This window comes from Sander lucioperca, chromosome 2 (genome assembly GCF_008315115.2).
Source record: "Sander lucioperca isolate FBNREF2018 chromosome 2, SLUC_FBN_1.2, whole genome shotgun sequence".
Classification (NCBI taxonomy): domain Eukaryota; kingdom Metazoa; phylum Chordata; class Actinopteri; order Perciformes; family Percidae; genus Sander; species Sander lucioperca.
In genome coordinates, this window is record NC_050174.1 from 10,197,546 (window position 1) to 10,225,287 (window position 27,742).

General features: G+C 42.8%; 1 protein-coding gene across 3 annotated transcripts in view; it reads right to left on the bottom strand.

Moving 5' to 3' along the window:
- The window catches only part of grid2 (glutamate receptor, ionotropic, delta 2), a 614,241-nt gene that overhangs the window by 35,338 nt on the left and 551,161 nt on the right, over positions 1-27,742 (bottom strand). For all 3 annotated transcript variants that reach the window (XR_004895179.1, XM_031309308.2, XM_031309309.2), the window contains exon 14: positions 239-405. Coding sequence is in view for 2 of the 3 variants with exons in the window: in XM_031309308.2 (XP_031165168.1) it covers positions 239-405 (167 nt within the window). In the remaining variant the exon portion in view is untranslated. The remainder of the gene's footprint in view (positions 1-238; positions 406-27,742) is intronic.

The window sequence follows — 27,742 nt, forward strand, 5'->3', positions numbered from 1 at the left end:
AGCAGTAAAAACTTACATGACCTGAAGTAGAAGAATATGAATGCATTTATTTTTTACAACTCTTCTCAAATTGAAGGAGTATCTCTAAATTTAAAATTGAAGACAATATGACTGAGTTGAACAATATGGGAAAAAAAATTTCAGCTTGATTAATGTGCATGTGAAACATGTCCTTTGAATAACAAATGAAATGCAGTCAAGGATGCTGCTGCGTGTAGTTTACTGTTACGACTCTTACCTCTGGGAGAAAATGTCCCTGTAGGGGCTGCCGTGCTGCATGGCGATACCATATCCACGGTCTGGTGCGGTGCTGCTGACAGTGTAGAGCGAACAGTCCTCGTCATTATTAGCAACGTACTCCAGCACGGCTGCATCCCACACAAAGCCAAACCGACCGTACTTCACCTAAAAGAAAAAAAAGACATGTATACACAGTTAACAATATTCAGAAAGGTGCATCTTTACCTCAGGTTATAAAGTTCTTTAAGATATCGTGCCAAAGACTTTTTTGCAGCAACATTTTATATGTATCTGTTCCTTTTCATGTCATTCCTTTATTAGTGGTTAAAGGTAGGATTTTCCTAAACAAGCTTCAGTGTTTTCCCTGCTCCTTGAATCTGTGTGAAGAGTGCTGCTGTGTGTGGTGTCAGTCGGTGTGTCCGTTTAACCGACACACACATGCAAGCTTTGCATGCAATGCGGCACCTTCCTGCAGAGGTGTGTGTGTGTGTGTGTGTTTATTTGTGCTTTAGAACTTAACTGCCAGAAAAACAATCAGAAAATAACATTTTATTCCTCTGAATCACGGCTCTTCCTTCACCCACAGCTCACTCGACCACTGCTGCTCTCTCTCTCTGGCTCGTTGAGCTGGGGCCAACTTTGAATGCTGTAGTTACAAACTCCAATGAACAAAAGTAACATCTTTACAGTACCTTTAAAGGTCCCATGGCATGAAAATTTCACTTTATGAGGTTTTTTAACATTAATATGCGTTCCCCCAGCCTGCCTATGGTCCCCCAGTGGCTTGAAATGGCGATAGGTGTAAACCGAGCCCTGGGTATCCTGCTCTGCCTTTGAGAAAATGAAAGCTCAGACGGGCCGATCTGGAATCTGCTCCTTATGAGGTCATAAAGAGCAAGGTTACCTCCCCTTTCTCTGCTTTGCCCACCCATGAGAGAGAGACATCATGGCTTTCAAACAAGCAAAGTGGCAGTTGGTCAAGGCCACACCCCCACCATCCACCTTGCCCCCCCCTCTCTCCTCCTCAATAGCTATAGACACAGAAATGGCACATTTAAGGAAAGCTCATTGTGGGACTGGCTCTAGTGGCTGTAATTCTGCACGAAGGCTGAATTTCAGGAAAGAGACTTCAGATACAGTATTATGGGACCACTAAGGCCTATATAAAAGCATCCAAAGAGCACCATGTCATAGGACCTTTAAATGTCTACTTACCGAGCCTGTTTCTGTACTATCAGCTGTCTCTATATTTAGCCCATAATACAATAACAGTACATTTAAGTCTTATACTTACAGTACATCACTGTAGAAGTGATGTACAAGGACTAACTCACCCCCGCACACACATATTTCATAAACACAGTCTATGAGCATTTCAAGTCCAAAAATGCACCACAATTACAATTTTCGTCTACTGTACAATGGCAAACTTTACAGCACAGCGACTTTACTGTTTATCATTCCCTCTAGACTGCAGATGCACAAGTATTAATGGCTTGTTGGCTCATCTTTACTGCACCCTATGCGGGTATGTGTTGGATATGTTTTACATTTTTATGTACATGTCCTTGTTGAGTATGTGTGGGCAAACTGTAGGTGCATATAATGTGTGTGCTTGCAGCTTGTGCTTGAAAAGAAATAGAGGGTCAAAGTGACTCAAGGTGAGAATCACAGTTTGTTTTATAGAAATTAAGGTGGCTGTTGTTAACATGTCTTCTCGCCAACATTCAATAGATCTGTGGAAAAAGTGGAGAATAAACAACCTGGCTGTGATAGTCACATCCTGACACCGTTTTTGACAATTCTTACACACACACGTGTGTGTGTGTATCACCTCAGTTGGCCTATGTGTGATGACTAACGTCTGAGAACCGACAAGACCCTCTGATTGGGTAATTTCACAGTCAGTAGTCCTCTGAAGTGTGTGTGTGTGTGTGTGTGTGTGTGTGTGATAATTCACTGCAGGGCATCATAATGGCTCATTTGCTCTTTAGAACCTTAAAAAGAGTGGAAAGAGCACTTTATTTCTCTGAAGAATAATTTTATGGCTATTCATTATTGCTTTTGAATTGGAAAGATCATAGACTGTGGAAAGGAAATTAGTAAAACAAATCTGTTTCAACAGATTACAATTGTACATTAGGGACTTCTCGTTATTTGGGTGAAAAGGGCTGAAAACAATTATTATGGAGAGTATGTATGCAGATCTGATGTCAGCCACACTGAAGAATTGTGCTAATCTCACTCTAAAGTGAAGATGATGACAAGATGACCATGTCTAATTGCTTAATTCACATACATAATTAGGGAGTTTGTCTTGATAGAAAATCAGCATGTATGTCAACATATAATAAAGGCCAGTTTTACTGCTGTGTTTACAAAAACAACTGATGTAAACAAACCCTTTAAAACCATCAGAAAAACACCAACAACACGTGATACACGGCATGCCTTTAAGGGAAAGAACACAATGACAAGCAAAGAAAAATGTGTTGATGCCTTTCAGAAGCAGGGATAGAGTAGAATTAATGTGTTTACACTGACTCATGAGCCAAGAGTACTGCACATAATAACAAACACCACTGGCCTAAAAGAGAATAAAAGAGAATATGGGGGCATAGATAATGTCTATGTACAGGATCCAGAATGTTGTGCTACACCCATGGGTGGGATCATGACGTTAGTGACTCCCGCCAGTGCACAATTGTGACGAATGTCGATAAAGGGTGACGTTAGTGTCGCAGAAATTCCAATGTGACTCTTCAGACTAAGGTCGTATTGCAAAGAAAAATCAGACCTGCATCTGATTAATGATAGACCAGATCCCATGTGATTTTTGCTGTTCACACTGAAAAAAAAACAGATCTGAGTCACATATGGGCAAAATAAAAAATCTGATTTGGGCCACTTTTGCCTGCGGTCTAAACATACCAATAAAACTTCAAGCACAGTGTGTCTTCTCGAAGCTTTAATCAAATTGAAATATACTCAATAAAATAATAATTATAGCAATGCCAACATTGTACACAATCACATAAAAAGGAATTATCCCTACAATGAAAATGATGTTGGAGCCTGTGAAAGGAAATGCTCTTGCCTGCAGCTGCAGCTGTGTTTCATAAACAGAGACACTGTATCTGTGAACAGGGAGCAATTGATTTGATGTACCAGAACAAGTACTGTACATGCAAAGCATTAGTTTAATATTGGCTCAAGTTTGATGAATTACTAGAGACAACATCATGATCAGGAGGTACCATAAAAGTGATACGTTGAATGTCAGCTTGCCACTACTGTTGTGCTACCTCTGATCATGATTATCTAAGCAGCTTACATGAACTTTCTTACAGCAAAAAACTTTGGAGGTGAAAATCAAGGTTAATGGCCAGAGCAGTATGGGAAAGCCTTTACCATTCTCTTTATCTGCCCACGTCTCAGTATATTAAATGTACTCATACTTTGATTTGTTGTTTTCTCCTTTTTCGTCGTACTTCTATCCCAACTTATTAACAATACCACTGCTTTCCAGTCCCTCCAGGATTTCGTGGCCTTTTTTTGAGATTGTTGCAGCCCAAAATGCTTGATTTTGCGGGAGCTTTTGTAAAAAATTGCGATAAAAGTTGAGATGTCTTTTGTATTTTTGTTGCAATTAAGTTGCGAGAGACAGTGAAAGTTGCAAAAAAAAGATGCAATTTTTTTGTGTGTATAGTTCTTTAAAAATAAAAAGGAAACTTATTTTGGGAGAATACAATTACTCTGGGCTGAGTTTTCCTAACCTTACCAAAAAGGCTCAGGATGCTGCAGATGTTGGTTTAATATGAACATGGCTGGTGGATTTAAGACAAAAAATAATAATTTATTGAATTAATCAAATTTGAACATATGTGTCAGTGGCTTGTTGATCTTTACATTGTTAGTTAATTTTCTATCCTGGCCTGGGACACACATTCATACGGTTTGATAAAGTAACGTTACTTATTGGACTTTCACTTATCATTTCGCTGTAAGTTTTGTTGGTAAATGTGAGATGTTCGAGTCACACACTTCTTGTCTTCATATCAGAAACAAGGAAATGAATTTGGCGATGTACGTGTCTGTTCTCACTCCCGCTTGGTCATTGACTCTCAGAGTCAATACTGATACAAAGTCTGGCACGCGGAACTGCTGGGATTGGTTGAAGTTGCAGGAAACTCCGGTTATTGGTCAAATTTGTGTTGAATTTGCATAAATTGTTGTGATCACGACATCGCGAAATCCTGAAGGGACTGGCTTTCCAAGTGTCTGACATTCGGCTCATACCCCTGAGGTCTGCAGACCTCAGGGTTATGAGCCTATATATATATATGTATATATATACATATATATATATATATATGTTCCCCCCATGTTGCATGCCTTCACATACAGTCACACACACACACACACACACACACACACACACACACACACACACACACACACACACACACACACACACACACACACACACACAATTTTACTTCTGTTTCGTGTCCAGAATTGTGACTATATTTTTGCCAAGGTAATTATCAGAAGCTATTTTCCTCAGAAACACGGACAGACACTTTGTCAACAATTATAGTCACACACAACACACAGATACACATACACACTGTCACCCTCTAATACACACACGCAATCACATCTAAACACTGACCAAAGCACATTAGCACGCCTCCTTACAGACCACACAATCCCACATCCACCAATGAATCCTAATCATTGCATTGGACCTTGTTTTTCTCTCTCATGAATGTGACTCAGACAATCCAGTAATATTCCTAATCACTACATTAATGCCTTCTCAGAGCCTTCTCTCTTTTTTTCTATCACTCACGCCACTTTCTAATTTCCAGCCCTCCCTATATGGGAGGAGAGAAAATGAACCTAATTCTGTTACTGTTTCATTGTTTATGTTCTTATTTATCATTTTTTAAAGGGGTTTGTGATGGCAGAGCTCTTTTAATGAAGACTTAACACCACTGATCCATGAGCCCGAGCTATTTTTGCTGCAGCTCCGATTTGCTTGTTTTTTCCCCAGGCAAATGGACAGGAAACAGGAAATAGGGAATAGTTGAAAAGAAACTAATAATTCATCATTTTCCGCTAATATTTATAATTAGTAGTTTGAAATCTTCTAGTAAAACACATACTGGGTTGTGATTAAAATGTAAACATGCTGTGCAATATCATTTCAACTACAGTGTAACACAGTCAACGTAGAAATGTATCAGAATAACCAAAATAAAGAGAAAAAATGTACTAAGTGATTAATTGATAACATAGGGAATTTCCCAACTTTATTCTTTATAAAGAGTAAAGAAATATTCTTTATTCTCCAACTTTATCATTTAATCACTTAGTACTAGTATACCACTGCAGCTATACAACAGAAAGAAGAGGAAGTAAATAGTGTTAATATATTCACAAACAACATTTTTTTATTATTTTTTATTAGTTTGACGCATTTCTTAGGTCTTCAAAACTCAACATAACTTTCTCATTGAATAGCTGGTCTAAAGTATAAATACCTCTGTCACTCCACTGCTTACAAGCAAATAGTTTGTGTAAGTGTGCATTGTATTGGTGTAGCGTAGTTGCTCCTCCACCTGTTTAAAGTTGGTCAGTGTGTTGGTGATAATAGGGCCATGGGCCAGCATACACTTTTTTGGACACACACCTGCAAAAGCAAGGTATTGCAGTCTTAGACTTCCAGTGAGGTTTTGCTCTATTTCTCTCCATGGAACTGTAGATGAGGGATCCATAAACACTCTGAGGGCCCATTGCTGAAAGGCTCTGTGGTACACTTTGAGGTTAGGGAGGGCCAAGCCTCCTGTGTTTGTGGTACGTTGCAGGGTAGAGAATGTTAGCCTAGGTTGTTTATTATTCCAAATATACTGCCAAACTAAGGTATCAAGTTAGTAAGGTATCAAGTAATATAAAGTATGCACCATGTCAATGAATTTGGCACCCAAACCAAGCCTCTCCATTACTTGCCACAAGTAATTCCACTCTAGGCGGTCAAAAGCCTTTTCCGCGTCCACTGATAAAACTGCTGCTTTTGTTGGGAGGTTTTTGGCTTCTTCTATTACATGAAATAGTCTGCGTGCATTGTCTGCAGCATGACGCTTTGGTATAAAACCTGATTGGTCGGGGTGGACTAGCTTCTCGATAAAGTGCTCTAGGTGGAGAGCCAAGACTTTGGAATAAAGCTTAATATCAGTCCTGATTAGGCTGATGGGCCTGAAATTGGAGCAATCCGTTAAGATCTTTGCCTTTTTTGGGTATAACTGAAATTAGCGCAGTGTTGATTTGTTGGTGGAAAGTACCCTTCTCTATGGCTGAAGTTAAAGCTTGTAAAATGGTAGGTCCTAATATGTCAAAATACTGTAGAAGTAGTTCTGATGAAATACCATCCAACCCTGCCGTTTTCCCTTTTTTAACTGTTTTTAATGCTGATTTAAGTTCCTCTAACGTTATGGGTTGACCCAGTTCTTTTGCCTCCTCTGGGTCAAGAAGAGGCAGGTTTAGCTCTTTTAGGAACTTCTGGCACTGTGTCGAATCTGGGTTGCAGGAGGACTCCTACAACTTTGAATAGAAGGATTGAAAAGTGGCGCTCATATCCTTAGGATTTATTGAGATACCTCGGTCTGTGCGGATGCTATTATTAGTAGCAGATTCGCTTTGTTTTAATTTCAGAGCAAGCAATTTTGCTTGGTTTACAGCCGTTAAAATAGTAATTTTGCCTCACTGTCTGCATTATGAACTCAGCTCTCCTTCTTAGCAGATCATTCAGCTCTGTTCGACTTGTGACTAGAAGAGTTTGTGTAGATTTAGAAAAACAAGTCTTAAGAGACTGCTCTAACGATTTACAGTCTTCTTCCAACTCCGCAATCCTTGCCTCTCTTTTCCTCTTCAAGTTGACCGCGAAGGAAGATATGAAATCTCCAATAAATCCTTTAGTTGCCTGCCAGATAAATGCAGGGTCAGAAACTGAATCGGTATTGATTGATATAAACTCATCCAGTTTGGCTCTAAATTCTGAATTAAAAGCTGTGTTCTGGGGAAGGGAATTATTAAATTGCCATCTCCTAGATCTTTCTCCTAACATATCACAATGGAATGTGGTTATCAACGCATTGTGATCAGACAGAATTGCTGGTTCTATTGGTATCATGTGGAACATTGTCTTAAGCTCACTGGAGCACAACATATAATCAATGCGGGAGTGGGTGAGATGACGTGGGGAAAAGAAGGTGTAATCCTTGCTAGTAGGGTTGTGCATCCTCCATATATCTGTAAACATGGTGGGATTCCACAACTGCTTTAAACATGTCTGATATATGTTTTTGGGCTGTTGTGTGATTGACCCCTGATCTATCCTGATTTAAATCAAGTACTGCATTCATGTCTCCCCCTATGATTAGTGAATATTCATTGAGAGAAAGCAATTCATTGGTTAGGCGTGGGAAACTTTCCTTATATGTAGACGGTGCATATACTGAAACAAAGGCTATTTTCCTACTCCTGATTGTTGTACATATATAAGATATCCTGCCTGATAGGTCTTTACTACTTTTGTCTACGGTGAGTGCACATTTCCGCGACAGCAACACAATGGAGCCCTTGGTTTTGGTGTCGTCACTAGATGAGGCAGCAACCTTGAAGAATTTATTTTGTAGACGATTTACATCTCTTTTACGTAAATGTGACTCTTGTATAAGCGCCACATCTACGCTTTTCCTTCTTAAATAGTACAGGAGCTCGCACACAACTCCAACATCCCCCCCCCCCCCGTCTTAAGTCACAGGTTAATTGAAACAGGTCTAGTGAACTCTTATGTTAAACATGAACAATGTTACAAAAACCTTAGAACTAGGTCTCAACCAGCTATTAAGTTCTGAAATGGGCTATGCGAAAAACACACCAGCCTAGTAGAAGTAATATAAACATAGATTATAAGATGAATAGTCCGCATCCATCATGTTCTTCCAGTCTAATTAACTGTTCCTTTAAAGCTTAGTTCCAAAACTTACATACTATATTTCAACCAGTTATTAAGTTCTGAAATAGGTTATGCGAAAAACACACCAGCCTAGTAAGAGTAATAGACATAGGTTATTAACTGAGTAGTCCGCATTCATCACGTTTTTTCAGCCTAATTAAATGTTCCTTTGAAGCTTGGTTCCAAAACTTACATACAGTGCTCTTGAGTCAAACTTGTACAGTACTTCAGATAGCGCTAGTCCATAGCCGCCGAGTGCGCTAGCCCCGGTCCCTCCGCCGGCTCCAGCGTCAGACGAGGAGTCCCCCCGCCGTCCTCTGGCCACGACAACGGCTCCCGGCCCAGCCGCGGAGCGTCCCGTGTGGACGTTGCGCCATCCTCCCTGTCCAAATCCCGACAGAAAACGTCCGCATCCTTGGCTGTAGTGAAGGTGAGCACGCTCCCTCCGTGGGTTACTCTCAGTGTGGCCGGATAAATAAGGAAGTTTGAGACGCCTTTAGCATGTAGCTTGCGCTGTGCTCCTATAAATTCTTGCCGCCGCTGGACAGTGAATGCACTGTAGTCAGCCTTAAAGCATTTCAAAAATAACCTAATTTCAGCTGGGTTCTCATTTAAACAAGGCTACACCAGTTTCAGCGATTCTTCACAACTTTTATGAGCAGTAACTTTGAATCAACAGGGTTGGTGTGGTTGTTCACGAAGTCTGGATTCACCAAGAGAAAAACATTTTCAAAATGAGGTCAGTCCACTTCCTTCTTGATCAGCCAGATGAAGCAAAATGCATGAATAAATAAAAGGTGGAGAGTGAACTTTGAGACTGCTTAACTGAAAGAAAACTGTGACCGTCCTCCTCAAAGTGAGCTCATACAAATTCTGACTTTGAAAACTTTGTCTCAACGTTATTTTCCAATTATATGACAGAACCAGCCCAATGAGTGTCTAGGCAGGTTTCAAGAGGTCCTTCTATCTCACCACAGTTCAAACAGTTTGGCTTCAGAGTCTAGCCATGCTGAAACTTCAAAACGGCTAAACTACTCCAGGGTCCACTCTCCTCTTTCTGTTGAAATGTCTTTTTCTCCCTCCTCCCCTCTCTCAGAAAGATCCCTTCTAGGGCACCCAACATGCAAAAGGAATAGTAGATTCTCCCTCCTGCTCTAAGTTTCGACAAAAAAAAATAATCAAAAAATATCTTTTTCCTCAATTTCGTTTTAGATTACAAACACTTTTAAAGTGGCACATAACAAATCGTCCCCTGGTGCGAAGTCAGTTTCTTAAATGTTCAGTATTTAGCCTTCAAGCAATGGATGTAAAATGTTTTACACATGGGAGGTTCTGTGCTTTGTTCTCTCCAGCGGGAATACACTGATGAAGTGGCTACAGAAGACTAAAAACTTCAGATGAAGACTCATGGCCATAATAAAGGACATTTTTTGCCAGTTTTTATTAATGCATTATTTCGTTATTGAGCATTACGTTATCCATGTGTATTTGTGGTGGCAGCACATCTTTATCCCCACAGCAGATAACACAGTCCATATCCGCTACTTTTTTAATCTCCCACTGAAATAATCAGCTTTAAACAGAAATAAATCTGCTGTGATCAGGGCTGGAGATCGCAATATGTGAAGAATTTGATTTGCAAAATATAAATGTGGCATAATAACAAATTCTTCCTCAGATTATAGTTGTGCGTTTGACACTGCATATGTGAACATGGTGCTCATGTGTACTGACAGGCAGGCTAGTCTGTAGAGTATGATGTACCAAGCCAAACTGTCTCCCCACAGCCTATACTCACTGTATACTTCTGCATGTTTTTTTGCATCACTCTTCTTTGACTTTGATTTGTTTGATATTGAGAAATAAGAGATAGGTTGATGTGAGAAAGAGACAGAGAAAAAAGCAACAGCCCAGAGACAAGCTCAAATCTACTTTCTACTATCTTTACATCTCAGGCCTCATGCACCAAAGATCAAGAGCTTTTCCCAATTCATCTCCCCATGACCAATGTCCTCACAGACCTACAAATGATTTTGTCTATCCTTAGTCCAGCTAGCTTTGTCTCTTGGCTCGTTCCCTCTCTGTCTTTTTTACTTGCATTCCACATGCTTTGTGCTGCCTATGTTTGGGCCTCTTTTGACAAATCAGAGAGCATTACAATGAGAGGCTGCTCACCAGCCAAATATTCCCCCTAGTCTGCGCTGGCTGGCTTCTTGCAGATATGTCAATACTGTATCTGAATAAAGATAAGATTAGGTGCAAGCAAATCAATCAAGGCACAGAAGAGGGAGACTGCACAACTTAAAGGTCCTATGACATGCTGCTTTTTGGATACTTTTATATAGGCCTTAGTGGTCCCCTAATACTGTATCTGAAGTCTCTTTCCCGAAATTCAGCCTTGGTGCAGAATTACAGCCACTAAAGCCAGTCCCACAATGAGCTTTACTTAGGATGTGCCATTTCTGTGTCTGTAGCTTTACAGAATTTATATATATATATATATATATATCATACTTCAATATATAATAATTTAGCACAAAGATGTATTACTATCTTCTTACATACCAAGTCAAGTTGCTTTACTTGTCATTCTTTCATGTTTAATGATCAATCATTTCCCTCTTCTGAGGAGCAAAACACATAAAAACGCTCATGGCCAAATCTCAGAAGATGAGAGCCTGGCACGCAGGTGGCATCAATCCCTCATGAGGCAATCTGTCCGACTGCTTGCTCTACTGGCAACAGTCACCTCCATCCCCTGAGATGCAATATGACAACTTCTTCACTCCTCTTTGTCTTTGTTTTCTCTGTTGTTTAATTACCCTCATCTATCATTAGTCATCTTTGTTTCTTCAGGAAGAAGGAGCAAAAAAAAGAAGAAATTAATCGCCTATTGCCACGCTGTATGCAAATCTTTGCTCAGACCCCGTTAAGCTGATGAGAGATGTGATAGTGGAAGAGATGAGTAATTGGAGACAGATGTTGGAGAGACGGATCATCCGAGACGGATCAGTGAGCCAAAACTAAGATGCCACCCTTAATAGGATCTGGCAGAAAAATTATTATTTCTCTCCGTTTCCTTTTCATCTTCCCTTTGTTCAACTGTATTTTCATAATCAAGTCTTGTGTTACATTTGCTTGCCTCAGAAAAGTACGAATCATTCCTTTTTTTATGTGGTCTAGTATAGACCAGTATTTTCTTGTTCAGTTTTCTTGCACACACAGATGATGGTGGAGCGTTCATCCAGTGCTGCATGTCTGCCCCGCTTGAACCCCGTTGCCCAGCGAAACAGCAGCAACTGAGGGACCTACACAGTCCTCAATCAAGACAACACAAAACTTATCAAGCTAATAAATCAACGCATTCTCATGAGATGGCCCGTATGATATTGTACGAAAAAATGTATGCACACCAAAATGTATGATATCCTATGAAATTAAGAGGCCGCTGGTCACATGACACCGGATGGTGACTTGACGCTGGCTGGCTACGAGCTCCATGAGGCCCAGCGGCAGTTGCTAGTTGTTTAAGCCGCTACAAAGCTTTGCGACGCGGGCTACGGACCTTCGTCACAGCTCAGTCATATCAGCGGCAGTTAGAAGTTGTATTTAGCCGAAAATGGGTGACTTTGTGCCGGGTACAGAAAACCGCGAGCTGCCCCTCGCTTCGGCGAAGATTACAGTTAAATTTAGTCCACAAAATATGAGCATTTTGCTGCAACGAAAGTTAAGATTAGGCGACTAGTTAAGATTATGAAAAAGATTGTGGTTTGGTTGAAAACACTCCCAAGGAACACACATTTTCCCCCAGAAAGCGAACTCCACCCCCTGGCTTGAAAGTCCTATGTTTTAACGCCCACCCATCCTCCCCGACCAGCCACATTCCTATACGTCGGCTGTCAATGTTGTGCATACAGCAAAAAAAAAACGTGGAGTGCTTAACTTTCCGTAGCTTTTTGAACGAATGGTTCATGAGAACAGGCTGAATATTTACATTAATTATGTTTACTGTATTCTGCTTTACATGACCTGAAGTACTATTTTTAATCATAGCACATATGGTATTGTATAACTTAGCAACAAAGTAAATTGAACATATTTTATAAGTAGCTGCCAGATGGTTACTTAATGTGTCAATATGCCTCTGTGCTCAGACCAGGGCCTCTACTTTAACATATTTTATAAATGCAACCCAAGAAGGTTACAGATTTAATTGCAAAATGCAGTGCACTATGAGTACCCAAATGCTGTAATCATAACGTTCAAAAAGTTGAGTGTGGAACGCTGGACACTACTCGCCCTCAATGGTCGCCATCTTTAATATGATGATATTTAAAAAATAATCAGCATCATCACTTTTTTAGTTTTTCAAAGCAGAATTATGAAAAACTAAATGCATAATAAAGTACAGGAAAGCAGGAAAACAGATTGAAAGACAGAAGAAAGAAAGGGAAATCTGTCCATGACAAACGCAGATGGCGACAGAGCAAGACAGATGGGAGAGCAAGGTAAATGTGAAAAAGAATTACAAAGTACTGATAAGACTATATATGTATACTTTGCCTGCCTTCGCACCAGCCGTGACAGAACGATCCGACCAGTTATGGACCCAGCAGTTTTTGAGCCTCTCATTCACCCGTTGGATTCTGATGGTGAATTCATGATTGAATTTTTTCGTGGCCTGTATGAGGAGGATCCTGCCCTTGCTAGGCACATCATGGAGGCTCGCTGGCAGGCTACTGAGAGAGAGTTTAGCTTTTCAGTCTCCAAGCCTGTCAGTCTTCCAGAGTTTCAGCAGCCAACTCACCTCTCTGTCTTCAAGCCTGACTGCCTTTCCGAGCCTCATGTGCAGCAGACAACCAGCCTGCCTGTTTCACGGCCTACTAGCTTCCTAGCTACTGGCTCTCTGTTCCTGACCCAGCCTGCCTCTTCGCCTGCTTCCCCGGAACTTTTTCCCGTTAGCTCTACTGCTGCCTGTCTGGCGGGCACCCCCAACAGCAAGCGGTCCTTTGAGGGGACCCGCCTGGCTGTGTTTTCTGGGACTCGTGGAGGCCGAAGACGGAGGAGGGGAAGACATGGCTCCCAGCGCCATGCCCTGCATCAACCTCTTGTCGAGCTTGAGCTGACCAGTGTATCTGAAACTGAGCTGACCTGTGTATCTGAGCCTGAGCTAACCTGTGTACCTGAGCTTGAGCTAACCTGTGTACCTGAGCTTGAGCTAACCTGTGTACCTGAGCCTGAGCTAACCTGTGTACCTGAGCCTGAGCTAACCTGTGTACCTGAGCCTGAGCTAACCTGTGTACCTGAGCCTGAGCTGACCTGTGTACCTGAGCCTGAGCTGACCTGTGTACCTGAGCCTGAGCTGACCTGTGTACCTGAGCCTGAGCTAACCTGTGTACCTGAGCCCGTGCTGTGCAGCGTACCTGAGCCCGTGCTGTGCAGCGTACCTGAGCCCGTGCTGTGCAGCGTACCTGAGCCCGTGCTGTGCAGCGTACCTGAGCCCGTGCTGTGCAGCGTACCTGAGCCCGTGCTGTGCAGCGGACCTAAGGCCGTGTTCAGCGGACCTGAGCCCGTGCTGTCCAGCGGACCAGAGCCCGTGCTGTTCAGCGGACCTGAGCTCGTGCTGTCCAGCGGTCCTGAGTCCGTGCGGACCAGAGTTACTGTTCCTGAGTCTACCAGTGTTCCTGAGTCTGAGTTCACCATTGTTCCTCCGCTGACGTGCAGCCTTCCAGAAGCTTCGCTGACGTGCAGCCTTCCAGAAGCTTCGCTGATGTGCAGCCGCCCAGAACCGCTGCTGACGTGCAGCCTTCCAGAGTCTTCGATGACCGCTCAGCTAGAGTCTTCCAGTCGTCCAGAGTCTTTGATGACCGCTCAGCTAGAGTCTTCCAGTCGTCCAGAGTCTTCGATGACCGCTCTGCTAGAGTCTTCCAGTCGTCCAGAGTCTTCGATGACCGCTCTGCTAGAGTCATCCAGTCGTCCAGAGTCTTCGATGACCGCTCTGCTAGAGTCTTCCAGTCGTCCAGAGTCTTCTATGACCGCTCTGCTAGAATCTTCCAGTCGTCCAGAGTCTTCGATGACCACTCTCCCAGAGTCTACGTCGACAGATCTCCCAGAGTCTACGTCGACCGCTCTCCCAGGGGGTTCGTCTACGGGTAAGCCAGTGACTTCGCCAGTCACCGGCGCCCCTGAGACTGTCCCTGAGGCCTTGCCGGTCTCCGGCATCCCAGAGACTGCCCCTGAAGCCTTGCCGGTCTCCGGCGTCCCAGAGACCTCCCTAGTGACTTTGCCTTTGTTCTGCACCCATGAGACTTTGCCTGTGGCGGTCAGGCCGACTCCGGCCCCTCGTGTCCTGTCGGCGGTCAGGCCGACTCCGGCCCCTCGTGTCCTGTCGGCAGTCAGGCCGACTCCGGCCCCTCGTGTCCTGTCGGCGGTCAGGCCGACTCCTGCTCCCTGTGTTTTGTCGGTGGTCCGGCCGACTCCTGCCCCCCGTGTTAGGTCGGGGGTCCGGCCAACTTCTACTCCAGTTACCCTGCCGGTGGAGTTGCCGATTTCTGATCCTGTTGCCATGATTCCTGTTCCGGATGTTGTTGGCAGACACTGGCCCCGCTGACCCGTCGCCTGTCTCCAGCCCAGCTGACCCGTCGCCTGTCGCCTGTCTTCTGCCCAGCTGACCCGTCGCCTGTCTTCTGCCCAGCTGACCCGTCGCCTGTCTTCTGCCCAGCTGACCCGTCGCCTGTCTTCAGCCCAGCTGACCCATTGCCTGCCCGGCCCACAGAGGGGTGTAGCCTTCGCTGGCCCGCCAGGTCTCCAGAGGGATTCAGCCTTAGCTGTCCTGCTTGTCTGCCTGAGGGATGCCGCCTTCGCCGCCGGCCTCCAGAGGGGTTTCGCCTTCGCGGATGGCCTTCTAATGGGATTCGCCTTCGTGGATGACCTCCAGAGGGGTTTCGCCTTCGTGGACGACCTCCAGAAGGGATTCGCCTTCGTGGACGGCCTTCTGATGGGTTTCGCCTTCGCTGCCGGCCTCCAGAGGGGTTTCGCCTTCGTGGACGACCTCCAGAGGGGATTCGCCTTCGTGGACAACCTCCAGAGGGGATTCGCCTTCGTGGACGACCTCCAGAAGGGATTCGCCTTCGTGGATGGCCTTCTGATGGGTTTCGCCTTCGTGGCCGACCTTCAGAGGGGTTGCGCCTTCGCCTCCGGCCTTCTGAGGGGATTCGCCTTCGGCGCCGGTCTTCTGAGAGGATTCACCTTCACCGCCGGTCTTCAGAGGGGTTACGCCTTCGCCACCGGCCTCCGGAGGAGTATCGCCTTCGCGGACGGCCTCCAGAGGGGATTCGCCTTCGTGGATGGTCTGCTGATGGGTTTCGCCTTCGCCACCGGCCTCCAGAAGGATTCTGCTTTCGCCGTCGCCCTCCAGAGGGGTTTTGCCTTCACGGACGTCCTTCAGAGGGGCTCTACCTTCGCCGACCTGTTCGGCCGCCTGAAGGATTCAGCCTTCGCCGCCTGAAGGGTTCTGTCTTCGCTGCTGGTCCAGGTGCCCATGGTTCCCGGTTGCCGAGGCCTCTCTGTTCCCTTTGCCCCAGTGACTCTCTGTCCCCTGTTGTCGGGGCCTCTCTGTCCCTGTCCCGGGGCCTTCCTGTTCCCTGTCCTGGGGTCTTCCTGTCCCCTGTCCCGAGTGGCCTCTCCATTCCCTAGCCCCGTTTGACTTTTTTGTTATCTGTTTGGCCCTCCTCCGGTCCCCCTCCGCCCTCCCTGGGTTGTCTTTTGTTCTGTTTTTGTTTTTGGGACATCTGGGATCTGTCCCTTGGGGGGGGGGGGGTACTGTCAGGGTTTTAGTATTTTGTTCTGTTTTATTGTGTAGTCTTGTTTCTCTGTTTTGCTTGGTTTCCTGTTTTATTTTGTAGTCTGTCTTGTCTCCCTTGTCTTGTCTAGCTTTCTTCCTGTCTTTGTTTGTTTCCCGCCTTTTTTGATTTGTTCCACCTGTTGTGTCACCTGCCTCTCGTTCCCTCATTACCTTGTGTATTTAGCCTCTCTGTTTTCCCTTGTCTCTTGTCGGATCGTCTCGTTATTTTTGCTGTGCGTTCTGTTCTGTTTGAGTTCCCTGTCTTGGATTTCCTTGTTTTCTGGATTATTGCTCCCAGTAAGTGTGCTTTTGTTTAATTAAAGCTCTTTAAACTGCATTTGGGTCCCAATCTTGCCTGCCTTCGCACCAGCAACAAGCGCACGTTAACACAGGTTTTAAATTTAAAATGTCCAATTCCTTATCGCGCTGATGTGACTGAGCCCGACATTACATTACATTACATGTCATTTAGCTGACGCTTTTATCCAAAGCGACTTACAATTAACCGACCCGAATATCATTTCTAAATATCTGTCCGAACCCGGCCCGGCCCGTCGGGTACCATCGGGTCCCGTTGGGCTTGGGTCAGGTATCCATCCTCTAATTAGTACACACATTCCTGCTCTCTTATCTCGTCTCCTTTTGTTATTTACTAGGCGAACTGAGTGGTCAAAGCAGAGGCTGTGGAGCGGTTTCATTTCCTATAAATTCTTCACAATGAAAGCCCCCCATTATTTTGTTATTTAAATGCTTTTATTATGAAGCGTCAAAATCAGGAAATGTTTGGTCTTCAACAGTAACGTAACCCGACTCCTATAAGCAAACATGAAACGTAAAATAAAACATATAATACAGAAACTAAACTTCAAACCACAGAGATTCAGTTAGAAGCAACAAACGTACTGAGAGCAGACGTGACAAAAACGTCTTCCTCTCCTGCACTGGTCCCACCAGTAAACATCCTTATGTCGGCACACAGACAGACTGTGGGCAGGGCTTTTTCATTAGTCATCGCACGTTTCTTATGTATGATTTAGGTGAGAGTAACAACAAAAATAAACACAGACACGTGCACACACGATGTATGTGTTTATTTGCATAAGGAGCGGGGAAGTGAGATCCGATCACAAGAGGTCACTCAGGATGCATATGGAGACACCTTCTACTGCCACGTGGGAACACAGAAGTTGAGACACAGCATAAGAATTAAAAGAAGCCAGTTAAATTCATCTCCAATCACATTTTCTGATGTACAATCAGAAATACACCCCCCCCCCCCACCGCTACACTGAACAAAGTCAATCATCACTGTTCTGCTCATCTACCTCATGTATATTTCAATCTTACAGTTACAATACTGTTATTAATATATGACCATTGCACCGAACTGCCTTGCACTATATTTATACTTACATCTTAAATCTCGGACTATACTGATATTGCACCATTCCTTCCCTCTCTTCAATTGCTACTGTTTTTTTTTTTTGTAAATTTGTAAATTCTATTGTATTGTTATACTGCATACTTAACAGTATTTTTTTTTATATTTCTTACTGTCATTTCCGTTTTTTATTCTTTATAGGTTAAGTGATTGTTGTACTAGAGAGCAAAGATTAGCCGGGGTCAAATTCCTTGTTTGTTTACGCAAACCTGGCCAATAAAGCTGATTCTGATTCTGATTATGCTGCTTTTGTTGAAAGGGTAAAAAAAACAAGTACAAGCAATAACTACGGGAGGACCGAGTGTAAATCACAGATGGATCGAAGTCATTCAGCTATGTGATGTGTAACCAGCATTTGTTGTTCAGAGGAGGACAAGTGGAGCAGAAAAGCTTCAGGTGGATGTTGCACTGGGATGTTTTCCAAGAGGGCTGGATGAATGTGACACTGGATAACAGGATAATGGGACTGATTCAATCTGTGGGCTTAAGAACAATGTTACCCAGGTAATGTTTAATATACAGTTAACACGCCAACATTTTAAAATGGTTTCTTGGCTGTTTCCAGAAGACATGTCTAAACATAATGTATCATTTAATGGCATACTTTTGGAGGCTTTGTATGACTCCATTTCTATAATTCAGAGATGTCCTTAACTTAATTTAAAGGTGGATTAAAATCTGACACACAAAGACAAAGTTTGTTTTTCTTGAATTAGCAAAGAAGTAAGGTATAATGGTTGCAAAACAAAGAGATTGAGACTGAGAGAGAGAAAAATCAAGAGCAAAAGTTTTGAAAGACCAAGGTTAGCAAACACATGCAAAATGAACACTTTTATTATGCATTTAGTTTCTCATAATTCTGCTTTGAAAAACAAAAAAATAATCAGCATCATCACTTTTTTAGTTTTTCAAAGCAGAATTATGAAAAACTAAATGCATAATAAAGTACAGGAAAGCAGGAAAACAGATTGAAAGACAGAAGAAAGAAAGGGAAATCTGTCCATGACAAACGCAGATGGCGACAGAGCAAGACAGATGGGAGAGCAAGGTAAATGTGAAAAAGAATTACAAAGTACTGATAAGACTTGCAGACGAGATAGAGACTAGGATGGTGAATGTGCATGTCTCTATAAGGCTTCATCACAGAATTATAAGCATATCAATACGCTCATTACCAACTCCTAAGGAAATTCAGCATTTTTACCGTATAAAGTAAACCTTGAAAACATAAAACACAAGGCCTCACACTCGGTCCTCCTAGTGATTGCTATTTGCATGTAACCTGCACACATGACTGCTTTCAGGTAAAAAAATACAGAAATTAAAGTGGTCTGGAGAGCTTTCCATCAACCCTCTCACTGTGGGGCCAGTTCATTTGTGACTATATAAGTGTGCTTTTTGAGCTTTCTCTCTATATTATATATATTATTATATCTGTGGAAAAGAGTAACCGAGATACTAAGGCTGCACGATTTGGAGAAAAAGTTGTGCTGCGATTTTCAATTTTGCGATTGCGATGTAATGGTATCATTACTCTACTTGCTTGATTATCAAGGAAAACGCACAAAATACTAACATTTTGAAATGTGTATTTCTCAACTTGAACTTATAAAGTTACGTGCATAAAAAAAATACATTAACAAAAAAATGTCCAATACTTTTTTTAAAGTAACTTAATATTTTACCAAAATAAATAAATATATATTTTCAAAATATACATGTTTGCTCTTTTCAACAATACAAATGAGATAAATAGAATAAATAAGAAAAATACAAATTGTTATTAAAATAATACATTTTGTATGCAATTAACAATGACATTTAAGATGGGTGTAATATAATTAACTAGTGATTAAGTTACAAAATATACTTTGTACAGCCATGGCATGATCCTTTAAGTCACCCAGACAGAGGACATTCCCAGACAGTTTGTCTTCCATCCACCTCTCAATGAACAGGTCCTACTTCAATTGGTCTGCCCCTTGTCTTCATCCACTCAATCAAGCTCAGTGGACACACTAATTCGTGAACCGTGTCTGCCACCTTGCTCCTCCCAATGTGGAGGAGCAGCGACTGACTTCAACGTTGTCCCAGATTACTGAGCTCCTCAGCCTGTCAAGGTGAATGAGACTAGACACCCTGTGGAGGAACCTTATTGGGCAGCTTGCACATTTCGGCACTCTGGTCACTCTCCAGATTTCATGACAATTGGTAAGTGAAAAAAAGAAAACAAGTTGATTAAAACTTTTGCTTTGTGGCTCTCTCAACTGCCATCCTCCATCACATCTTATCAGTCACTGCACTTGACTTGAACCCTTTCTCTCCTTGTGGAATACCGGTCATCTACAATGGTAGCCACAGGAGTGTTACATTTCACAACTGCTTGTGAGAATGATCAGCATAGATACATCAAATCATCCACTTTAGGGAAAATGCTCAGTCCTGATTTGGAAGGCACAGGACATATTTTACAGATATATGAACCATGGCCCAAAGACTGGGGAGTGCTGATGTTGATCCCAAATGCATTATAAAAGAGCAGCAAACCACTACAGAGCACCTCAGAGATCACAGTCCAAAAAAGCTAGCGTACCGTAACACTCTGCAGGCTCAGATTCAAGACAGGATCCTGAATGTCTTCTGCCAATTTAACATCTTAGCTTCCAAAGCAGTTTTGAGAATATAAAGGCCTGATAAATGCAGGCTGCAGTGTTTGACCCAATACTAATTAGGTTAATTAGCAGTGGTTTCAGTGGTTCATTTCGGTGCCAAATGGTCTAAGTACAGCGTCAAGGCCCTGCAAACCACCAAGGAACAATTGCTGGGGAAAATACTGGCACATGCTACAGGCGGATTCTGTGAGTGCACCAAAAGGCATCTTTTGAGACTGAATTTCTATTGAAGCTTTAAGTTATCATATTGCCTGTTTATAAAAGAAAAATGCCTTGCATATGTTAATATGGAAGCAATACAGTCGGATGTGGAGGGGTTTTAATTGGAACCCTGGGAAAGAAATGGTTATGAAGGCAAGGAGAGAAAATGATTACTGATACACTCAGATGCTTTTCCAGCAACAGATTTAGGTGCACGAGTGCTCTCACACCATCAGTCACTGTAGCTCCATCTACTCCCGAGGGTAATTAAATGGAGTGACTTTTTCTCAACAGTTTTTATCCAAGAATAATATGAATTTCAGGAAAAACTTCACCTGTAGGACCTGAAAACACGGTTGAAGTGAATGAATGTCAATAAGCCTGACACAGAAGATCTGTCATCAGAGAGGATCAGTTAGCAGGCTGACTGACATACTGTGCCAATAATTCACAGCAGTTCTGTTAATTTGAGTGGTTCCACAGCCACACTCACACAAAATTAACAAACAGCTGGTGTTTGCTAAAATGATTCTTCCAGATCATACAGTCCCATAGGTCCCATGAATTTGTCTAAATTTGAAAGCATCTGCTATTGTAACGCTGCTTGACCATTCTCTATTCACCAACAGTGATGTTAACATTGACCCCCTCAAACCCCAGTCATTCTTGCAGATGTAAACATGTGTAAACAGCAAAACAGAGTGAAAATCTTTTGTGTGTCTTTACTCATTCAGTCAACATAACCGTCTGTCAGAAAGAAAAGATCAGAAACTAGAGTATGGTTCACAGGCAACTGCCCCAGAGTTCAAGTCACACCATTGCTGAATGTTAACATCACAGTTTCTGCCCTCATAGGCTGCAGGTATACTTGGGGATGCATGCCCTGCAGTTTGATGGGGTCTGCTGTGAGATTGGAACTGAGTAGGGAGCGAGTGCAGTGTGGAAATGATCTCTGCTGTAACTGCTAGGCAAGTCGCTGTGTTTGTGTGTGTGTGTGTGTGTGTGTGTGTGTGTGTGTGTGTGTGTGTGTGTGTGGGGTTGTGTGTGTGTGCCCTTGAGCAAGGCCCTTAACACCCAACTGCTCCAGTGCGGCTCAGTAGGCCAGCAGATCAGACTGTGGTTGTACTGGACAGCTTCCAGGTGTGAATGTGATCAGGGCTTTGATGAAAAAGAGAGCATTACTCTCATGGAACTTCCCCCTGAATAAATAAAGGTGACAAAAAAATATATATACAGTATATATATGAAATAATAAATGTGACCCAGACACCAGAGATTATTCCACCTGCTAAGCCTTAGGCTACAACAATCTTCTCTCCACTTTCTCACTCTGGAGGTGCCTTTCAAATAAAGGAACCCTGCTTGGTAGTTGTGTCCTTATGGAAAACAGTGATTCAATGTGGCGGTAGAGAGAAAGTATTCCTCAAAAACAAAGGACCACATCTCTACAGTTTGACACGGAGTGGATGTCGTTATGTTGTGTGATTTTTAAGATAAAACAACATGAAAAGCACTGTTGGCTATTTGAAGTGCAGAAGCATTGACCATCAAAGTTACAAAACTTAAAAAAAGAAGTTCTCTTTAGATGGCTAGAGTTTGTGTTAACGGGGTTATAAGAAAAGTTGTGCAGATGTAGTACAGTGTGAGCAGGGCTTCAGCTGAAGAAAGTGTTCTATTTAGGCTCTCTAGACAGATTCTTTTTCTCAGGGCACATTTACTGCAAATCATTCATTTCTCAGTGAGTTTCTATAAATATTCACCAATTTGGTAATACCCCCATGGATCTCTCACATCTTTTCATGAGCTACTTTCAAGTTTTTGGTCGGTAGAATTGGTGCTACAGAGGTTATAGAACAAAACTGTAGGACTGAGATGATGATGATTCCGATAACATATAGAGTTACTATTTTTTAGCTCTAAGCCTTTGTTCACACTAAAGAGCATGCTCGCTTGTCAGCATGTCAGTTATACACTCAGCTCTGATTGGACAGTTATTTCCTCCCATGGCCACCACACTGGTACACAACAAAGTAGTTAATTTGTGCAGTGTGTTTTCACGCATTGCTTTTCTTATTCAGGTCCTAGTAGCTTGTTAAAGTTATTATATTGAACAGGGAAGTTTTTGGCAGCAACAATCAGCATTTCCTCTATTTTGTATGAAGTAGTCTACTTCTTGTTTTGTCGTTTTGCAGCCAAAAATACCAAGGCAGATTACTTGTATGTGAAAACCTACTTATCAATAAACCTGTTTCCGATTCTGATGGACATACAGCTGTGCTTCTGTTTCTCGTGGGAATCAAATCAATTAGTTGTGTCTAGTTTATCTATCTTGGATGTCAAAGGTGACTGAAGTTTTAAACCCATCTACAACTTCTCTTTAGGTGGTGGCACTGGGCCACTTATGAGTCCTGAATTGTGGTCGGGCAATGGTGGTTCAATTCACGATATGAATGGCAGCCTGTTGCACAGCTAGTGTTCAAGTCTATATGTGTGAACAGAGGAATAAACACAAAGCACCAGAGAGTATAAGGATGAACATTTAAAGCAGCCATATTATGCTCATTTTCAGGTTCATAATTGTATTTTAAGGTTGTACCAGAATAGGTTTACATGGTTTAATTTTCAAAAAACACCATATTTGTGTTGTACTGCAGTGCTCTCTCTCACTGCTGCAGATCCTCTTTTCAGCTGGTCTCTGTTTTAGCTACAGAGTGAGACCTCTTTTCTTCTTCTTCTTCTGTACTATCTTTGATTGCACTGCACATTAGCCCAGTAGCTCAGATGTAGATCATGTCAGCTAGCTAGCTCCATAGACAGTAAAAGAAAGGCTGTTTCTACAACTTTGGTCAGCTACAAGGCAGGATTAGCTGGGAGACTTCTAAATGAGGGCGCACATGTAAGTAGTTCTTTTGTAGATTATGGTGAACTTGTGTGTGTTGTAGCAGTGCTTTGCTATTGAGAACGAGGTAGCATGCTAGTGTTAGCATGCTAGCGTTAGCCATAGCGTTAGCATGCTAACGCTACGAGCTAATGGTTGCGGTTAGCCTGCTCGTTTCGTTTCGTGCTGATTTTGAACAGCTCACCCAGAGACTGAAGGCAGGACACATTCAGAAACCGTATCTCACTCTAAACAGCATGGGTGGATTTTTTTCAAAGTTTGTATGTGTGTGGAAGCACCAGAGACACAAAAGAACACCCCAAATCCCAGAAAAAGTGATTTTTTCATAATATGGGCACTTTAAAATGAATAATGTCAACAACTGCTCTGGTAAGTAGGAAAGAATGCATACATATTCACCCCACACAGTAATATTTTTGTAAGGAGCCGAAGAGGTGTCATGGAGAGAAAAAAACAAATCTGTGCTCTTGGATTAGTCATTCATGTTGTCAATTGAATACTGTCTTTTGTCTCTCTCTCATCACCCATACAAAGCCACAAAGTCCCTCCTTCCTTAATAGAAAGTATACAATAACTGTATAAATTACCTGCTGCCTCCGCACACAGGACATCTAAACATCAGGCTTTTCCCCCCACATTCCATTGAATGTGTTTAATTTGAACTAAAATCTTATATCTGTAAAATCTTTAAAATGTGAGATTATTCCTTTTCACTCACTAACTTCTGCCTTGGTCAATCCTTGGAGATGCTCTTGCTTACACTCTCCTCTCCTTACTCGTGGCTTTTCAACCACATGCAGCAACACTCAACATTACAGTGTTTCTGAGCTTCGTCTTGTTTCCACGACTATGCTGAGGCTGGCTGATGAGATTGCATGAGTAAATTATGGGAAGTTTTACATCTTTAAACAAGTGAGAATGGGTTACAGACCTCATTATTGATTACAGCTGCCATAGGATTTGGGACTTTTTCTCTCCCACTCTTTCTTTTTCTTGTAATGCTTTAGAGGAACCTCTGGGTTAACTTTTCCTTTACTACTACTCTTTCCCTTGTGTGTCTTCCTCTCCGAAACCACTCTCCCTTCGGCTTTACTCCAAATCCTTCCTAGTTCTCCGGACTGTGATGCATGGCTGTCTGTGTTTTCCAAAAGTCCATTAGTTGCTGGCACTAGGCTGCCTCCTCTCCCACAGACAGAGATAAAGACGCAGAGCATGGCTGCCTAGCAAGCTGCATGAAAATGAGAGGACAGTGGAAAGAGAGAGATGGAGGGAGACAGGGTTAGAGAGAAAAGGGAGGGTGGATGTGAAAACAACTTGATACTGGCCAGAAGCCCAAGAGCAAAGGGGCAAGGAAGAGAATGAAGGAAAGGAAGGAGGTATAAAAGGGGAAGATGATTAAAAGAAGGGAGGGAGGAAATAATGAGAAATGGAATGGGTTGAGGGTGAAGTGAGGATAAGAAAGATGGGTCAATTGTAACCAGATATCCCGCCACCAAAACCATTTATATCATGTTTTCTGTTTTTCTTTTTTAAACCTTCCACATTCTACTTTGTCCCTGTAATTTATCTACAATCCTGTAATTGAACTTCTTCCTCACAACAAAACACAGGGGAGTTATAGTGATTCACCCCCCACATTTCTTTTTTTATCCTCTTTTTATCTGGGAAATGAGGATGTTATCTAATGGTTAGTTTTAGGTCGGAGAGCTGGCTAGACATGACGCAGGCCAAGAAGTTGAAAAATGTGCTTAAAATGTTGATTTGTTTTCTCTTTCTTTCAGCAGGGGCAATTGGCCCTTTGATTTATATGTTGTCTAAGTTTAGCAACTTTGCTCTTTGTGTTTCTATTGGCCTAATTGCTTTTGTGCTCATGTTTCTCTCAGCCAAGCTCTGAGTGCATTTTAATCTTTTACAGGACTACAAATTTACTAATGGTGTATATGTTTGTATGTTGAAATCTTAAAAAAGAAAGAATCCAAGACAGCGAAAAACAAACTTTAATCTTATTTCCTTAAAACAACAGCTGGTTTGAAATTGAGGTCTCCATTAGGCTTGTGTCGATTGGCGATCGGATCGTATTTCAACGTTTAAAGGAATGATCGGAGATTGTTTTTTCCTACGCATGTATTAAAGCGATTTTAACTAACTTAATATTAGAACTATAATATCTAGAATCTGCGCCCTACTGTTTATTTTCTGGTGGAGTGGTAAGTCCACCCGCTGAGCCACGAAAATCAGCATGAGCAACAAGTGAATTTAAAATCCCCAATGTTAATCACAAACCAGTTTGCCATCTCTTTTCCATGGATCTGACATCTGATGGGCTGTGCTCCTTTCGGACAGTTACCCAGCCTCCCTGGCTTCCCGGCTGCTGCCAGGGGACGGGAGCTACATGGTCAGCCGATTAACGTTATTGGGGGCTAAGATACAGCAGATAATGTTAACAATTGGGTTTCCCTGGTGCGGAGCTTCACCTTCAACACAACAAATAAACTACAGTTATAACATGTACAATTATCACATTAGGAGGCAGAGGGATAGCTAAATTGGACATGCAGATCAACAGAGAGCCGGAGAGTGAGAGAGAGAAGCCACCGCTAACTGCTAAACTAAAGTAGCTAAAACTGTACTAGCTGCTTAATTGTCTCCTCAATTGAGTGTTCATTAAATGTAAGTCATCAAGGTCTCCCGAACATTCTTCACATATGTGAAATGAGTTGTGCTGCTTCTGAGTTTTTCTTTAACACAAGCTCGCTATAAGTGCTTGAGTACTAATGTAACTCGTGTAACATTTGAATGTAAAGTGGAATATTTGTTGTAAGGAAGAATATGACAAAAATAACTGCTTCAAGCTAACCAAAGCAAGACGCTATTAACACAGAAGCATGTCAGCAGGTCAGCCAAGCAGGAGGCAGGACAGCCGAGCCGGTGTAGTCAGTTTCATTGATGAAAGTAAAAGCCGCTCCGCATATCCATAATATGATATGTCCAATTATGTGTTGTAGCCTGCGTTCTTGAGTAACCACGATCAGATGATTTGAAAAAATTAGAGATCACCCAAGCCTAGTGCCTATCCCAATTTATGCCTTTGTCCATCTTGTAAAATCAATATTCTGTTACGCATATCTCTTTGTTTTTTAGGCGATGTGATTGCTTTTAGGTTTTTGTCTGCTTATTTTCTCTGAAATAAGTATGTGCTGCCTGTTTGTGTGATTATTTTCTAGCAAAACATGGCCGTCTACCTTCCTTCGCTTGCTCATTAAGGTGAGTAAGGGTGTGAGGGATGTCATTAAGGCTGCAAACTGGTTATTGGAGGTCTTTTATTAGGAAAGAGATGTCAGAGTAATCAGAGTCATTTTGAATCATACATAATGCATAATGAGCAGCATGATTCAGCCAGACTGAACCTCTGAACACTCATCACTACTGAGCTGTAAAAATAAACCCCACTGTATGATCAATAACAAATATTATTCATGTACTGATTTGTATCTTTGTTTAAAAGTTTGTTTATGAGTTCAACTATCCATCCATCCATCTTCTTCCGCTTATCCGGTAACGGGTCGTGGGGGTAGCAGCTCCAGCAGGGGACCCCAAACTTCCCTTTCCCGAGCCACATTAACCAGCTCCGACTGGGGGATCCCGAGGCGTTCCCAGGCCAGGTTGGAGATATAATCCCTCCACCTAGTCCTGGGTCTTCCCCGAGGCCTCCTCCCAGCTGGACGTGCCTGGAAAACCTCCCTAGGGAGGCGCCCAGGGGGCATCCTTACCAGATGCCCGAACCACCTCAACTGGCCCCTTTCGACGCGAAGGAGCAGCGGCTCTACTCCGAGCTCCTCACGGATGACTGAGCTTCTCACCCTATCTCTAAGGGAGTCGCCAGCCACCCTCCTGAGGAAACCCATTTCAGCCGCTTGTACCCTGGATCTCGTTCTTTCGGTCATGACCCAGCCTTCATGACCATAGGTGAGGGTAGGAACGAAAACTGACCGGTAGATTGAGAGCTTTGCCTTCTGGCTCAGCTCTCTTTTCGTCACAACGGTGCGATAAATTGAGTGTAATACCGCACCCGCTGCGCCGATTCTCCGACCAATCTCCCGCTCCATTGTTCCCTCACTCGCGAACAAGACTCCAAGGTACTTGAACTCCTTCACTTGGGGTAAAGACTCATTCCCTACCTGGAGAAGGCACTCCATCGGTTTCCTGCTGAGAACCATGGCCTCAGATTTAGAGGTGCTGATCCTCATCCTAGCCGCTTCACACTCGGCTGCGAACCGATCCAGTGAGTGCTGAAGGTCACAGGCCGACGATGCCATCAGGACCACATCATCTGCAAAAAGCAGCGATGAGATCCCCAGCTCACCAAACTGCAACCCCTCTCCACCCCGACTACACCTCGATATCCTGTCCATAAATACTACAA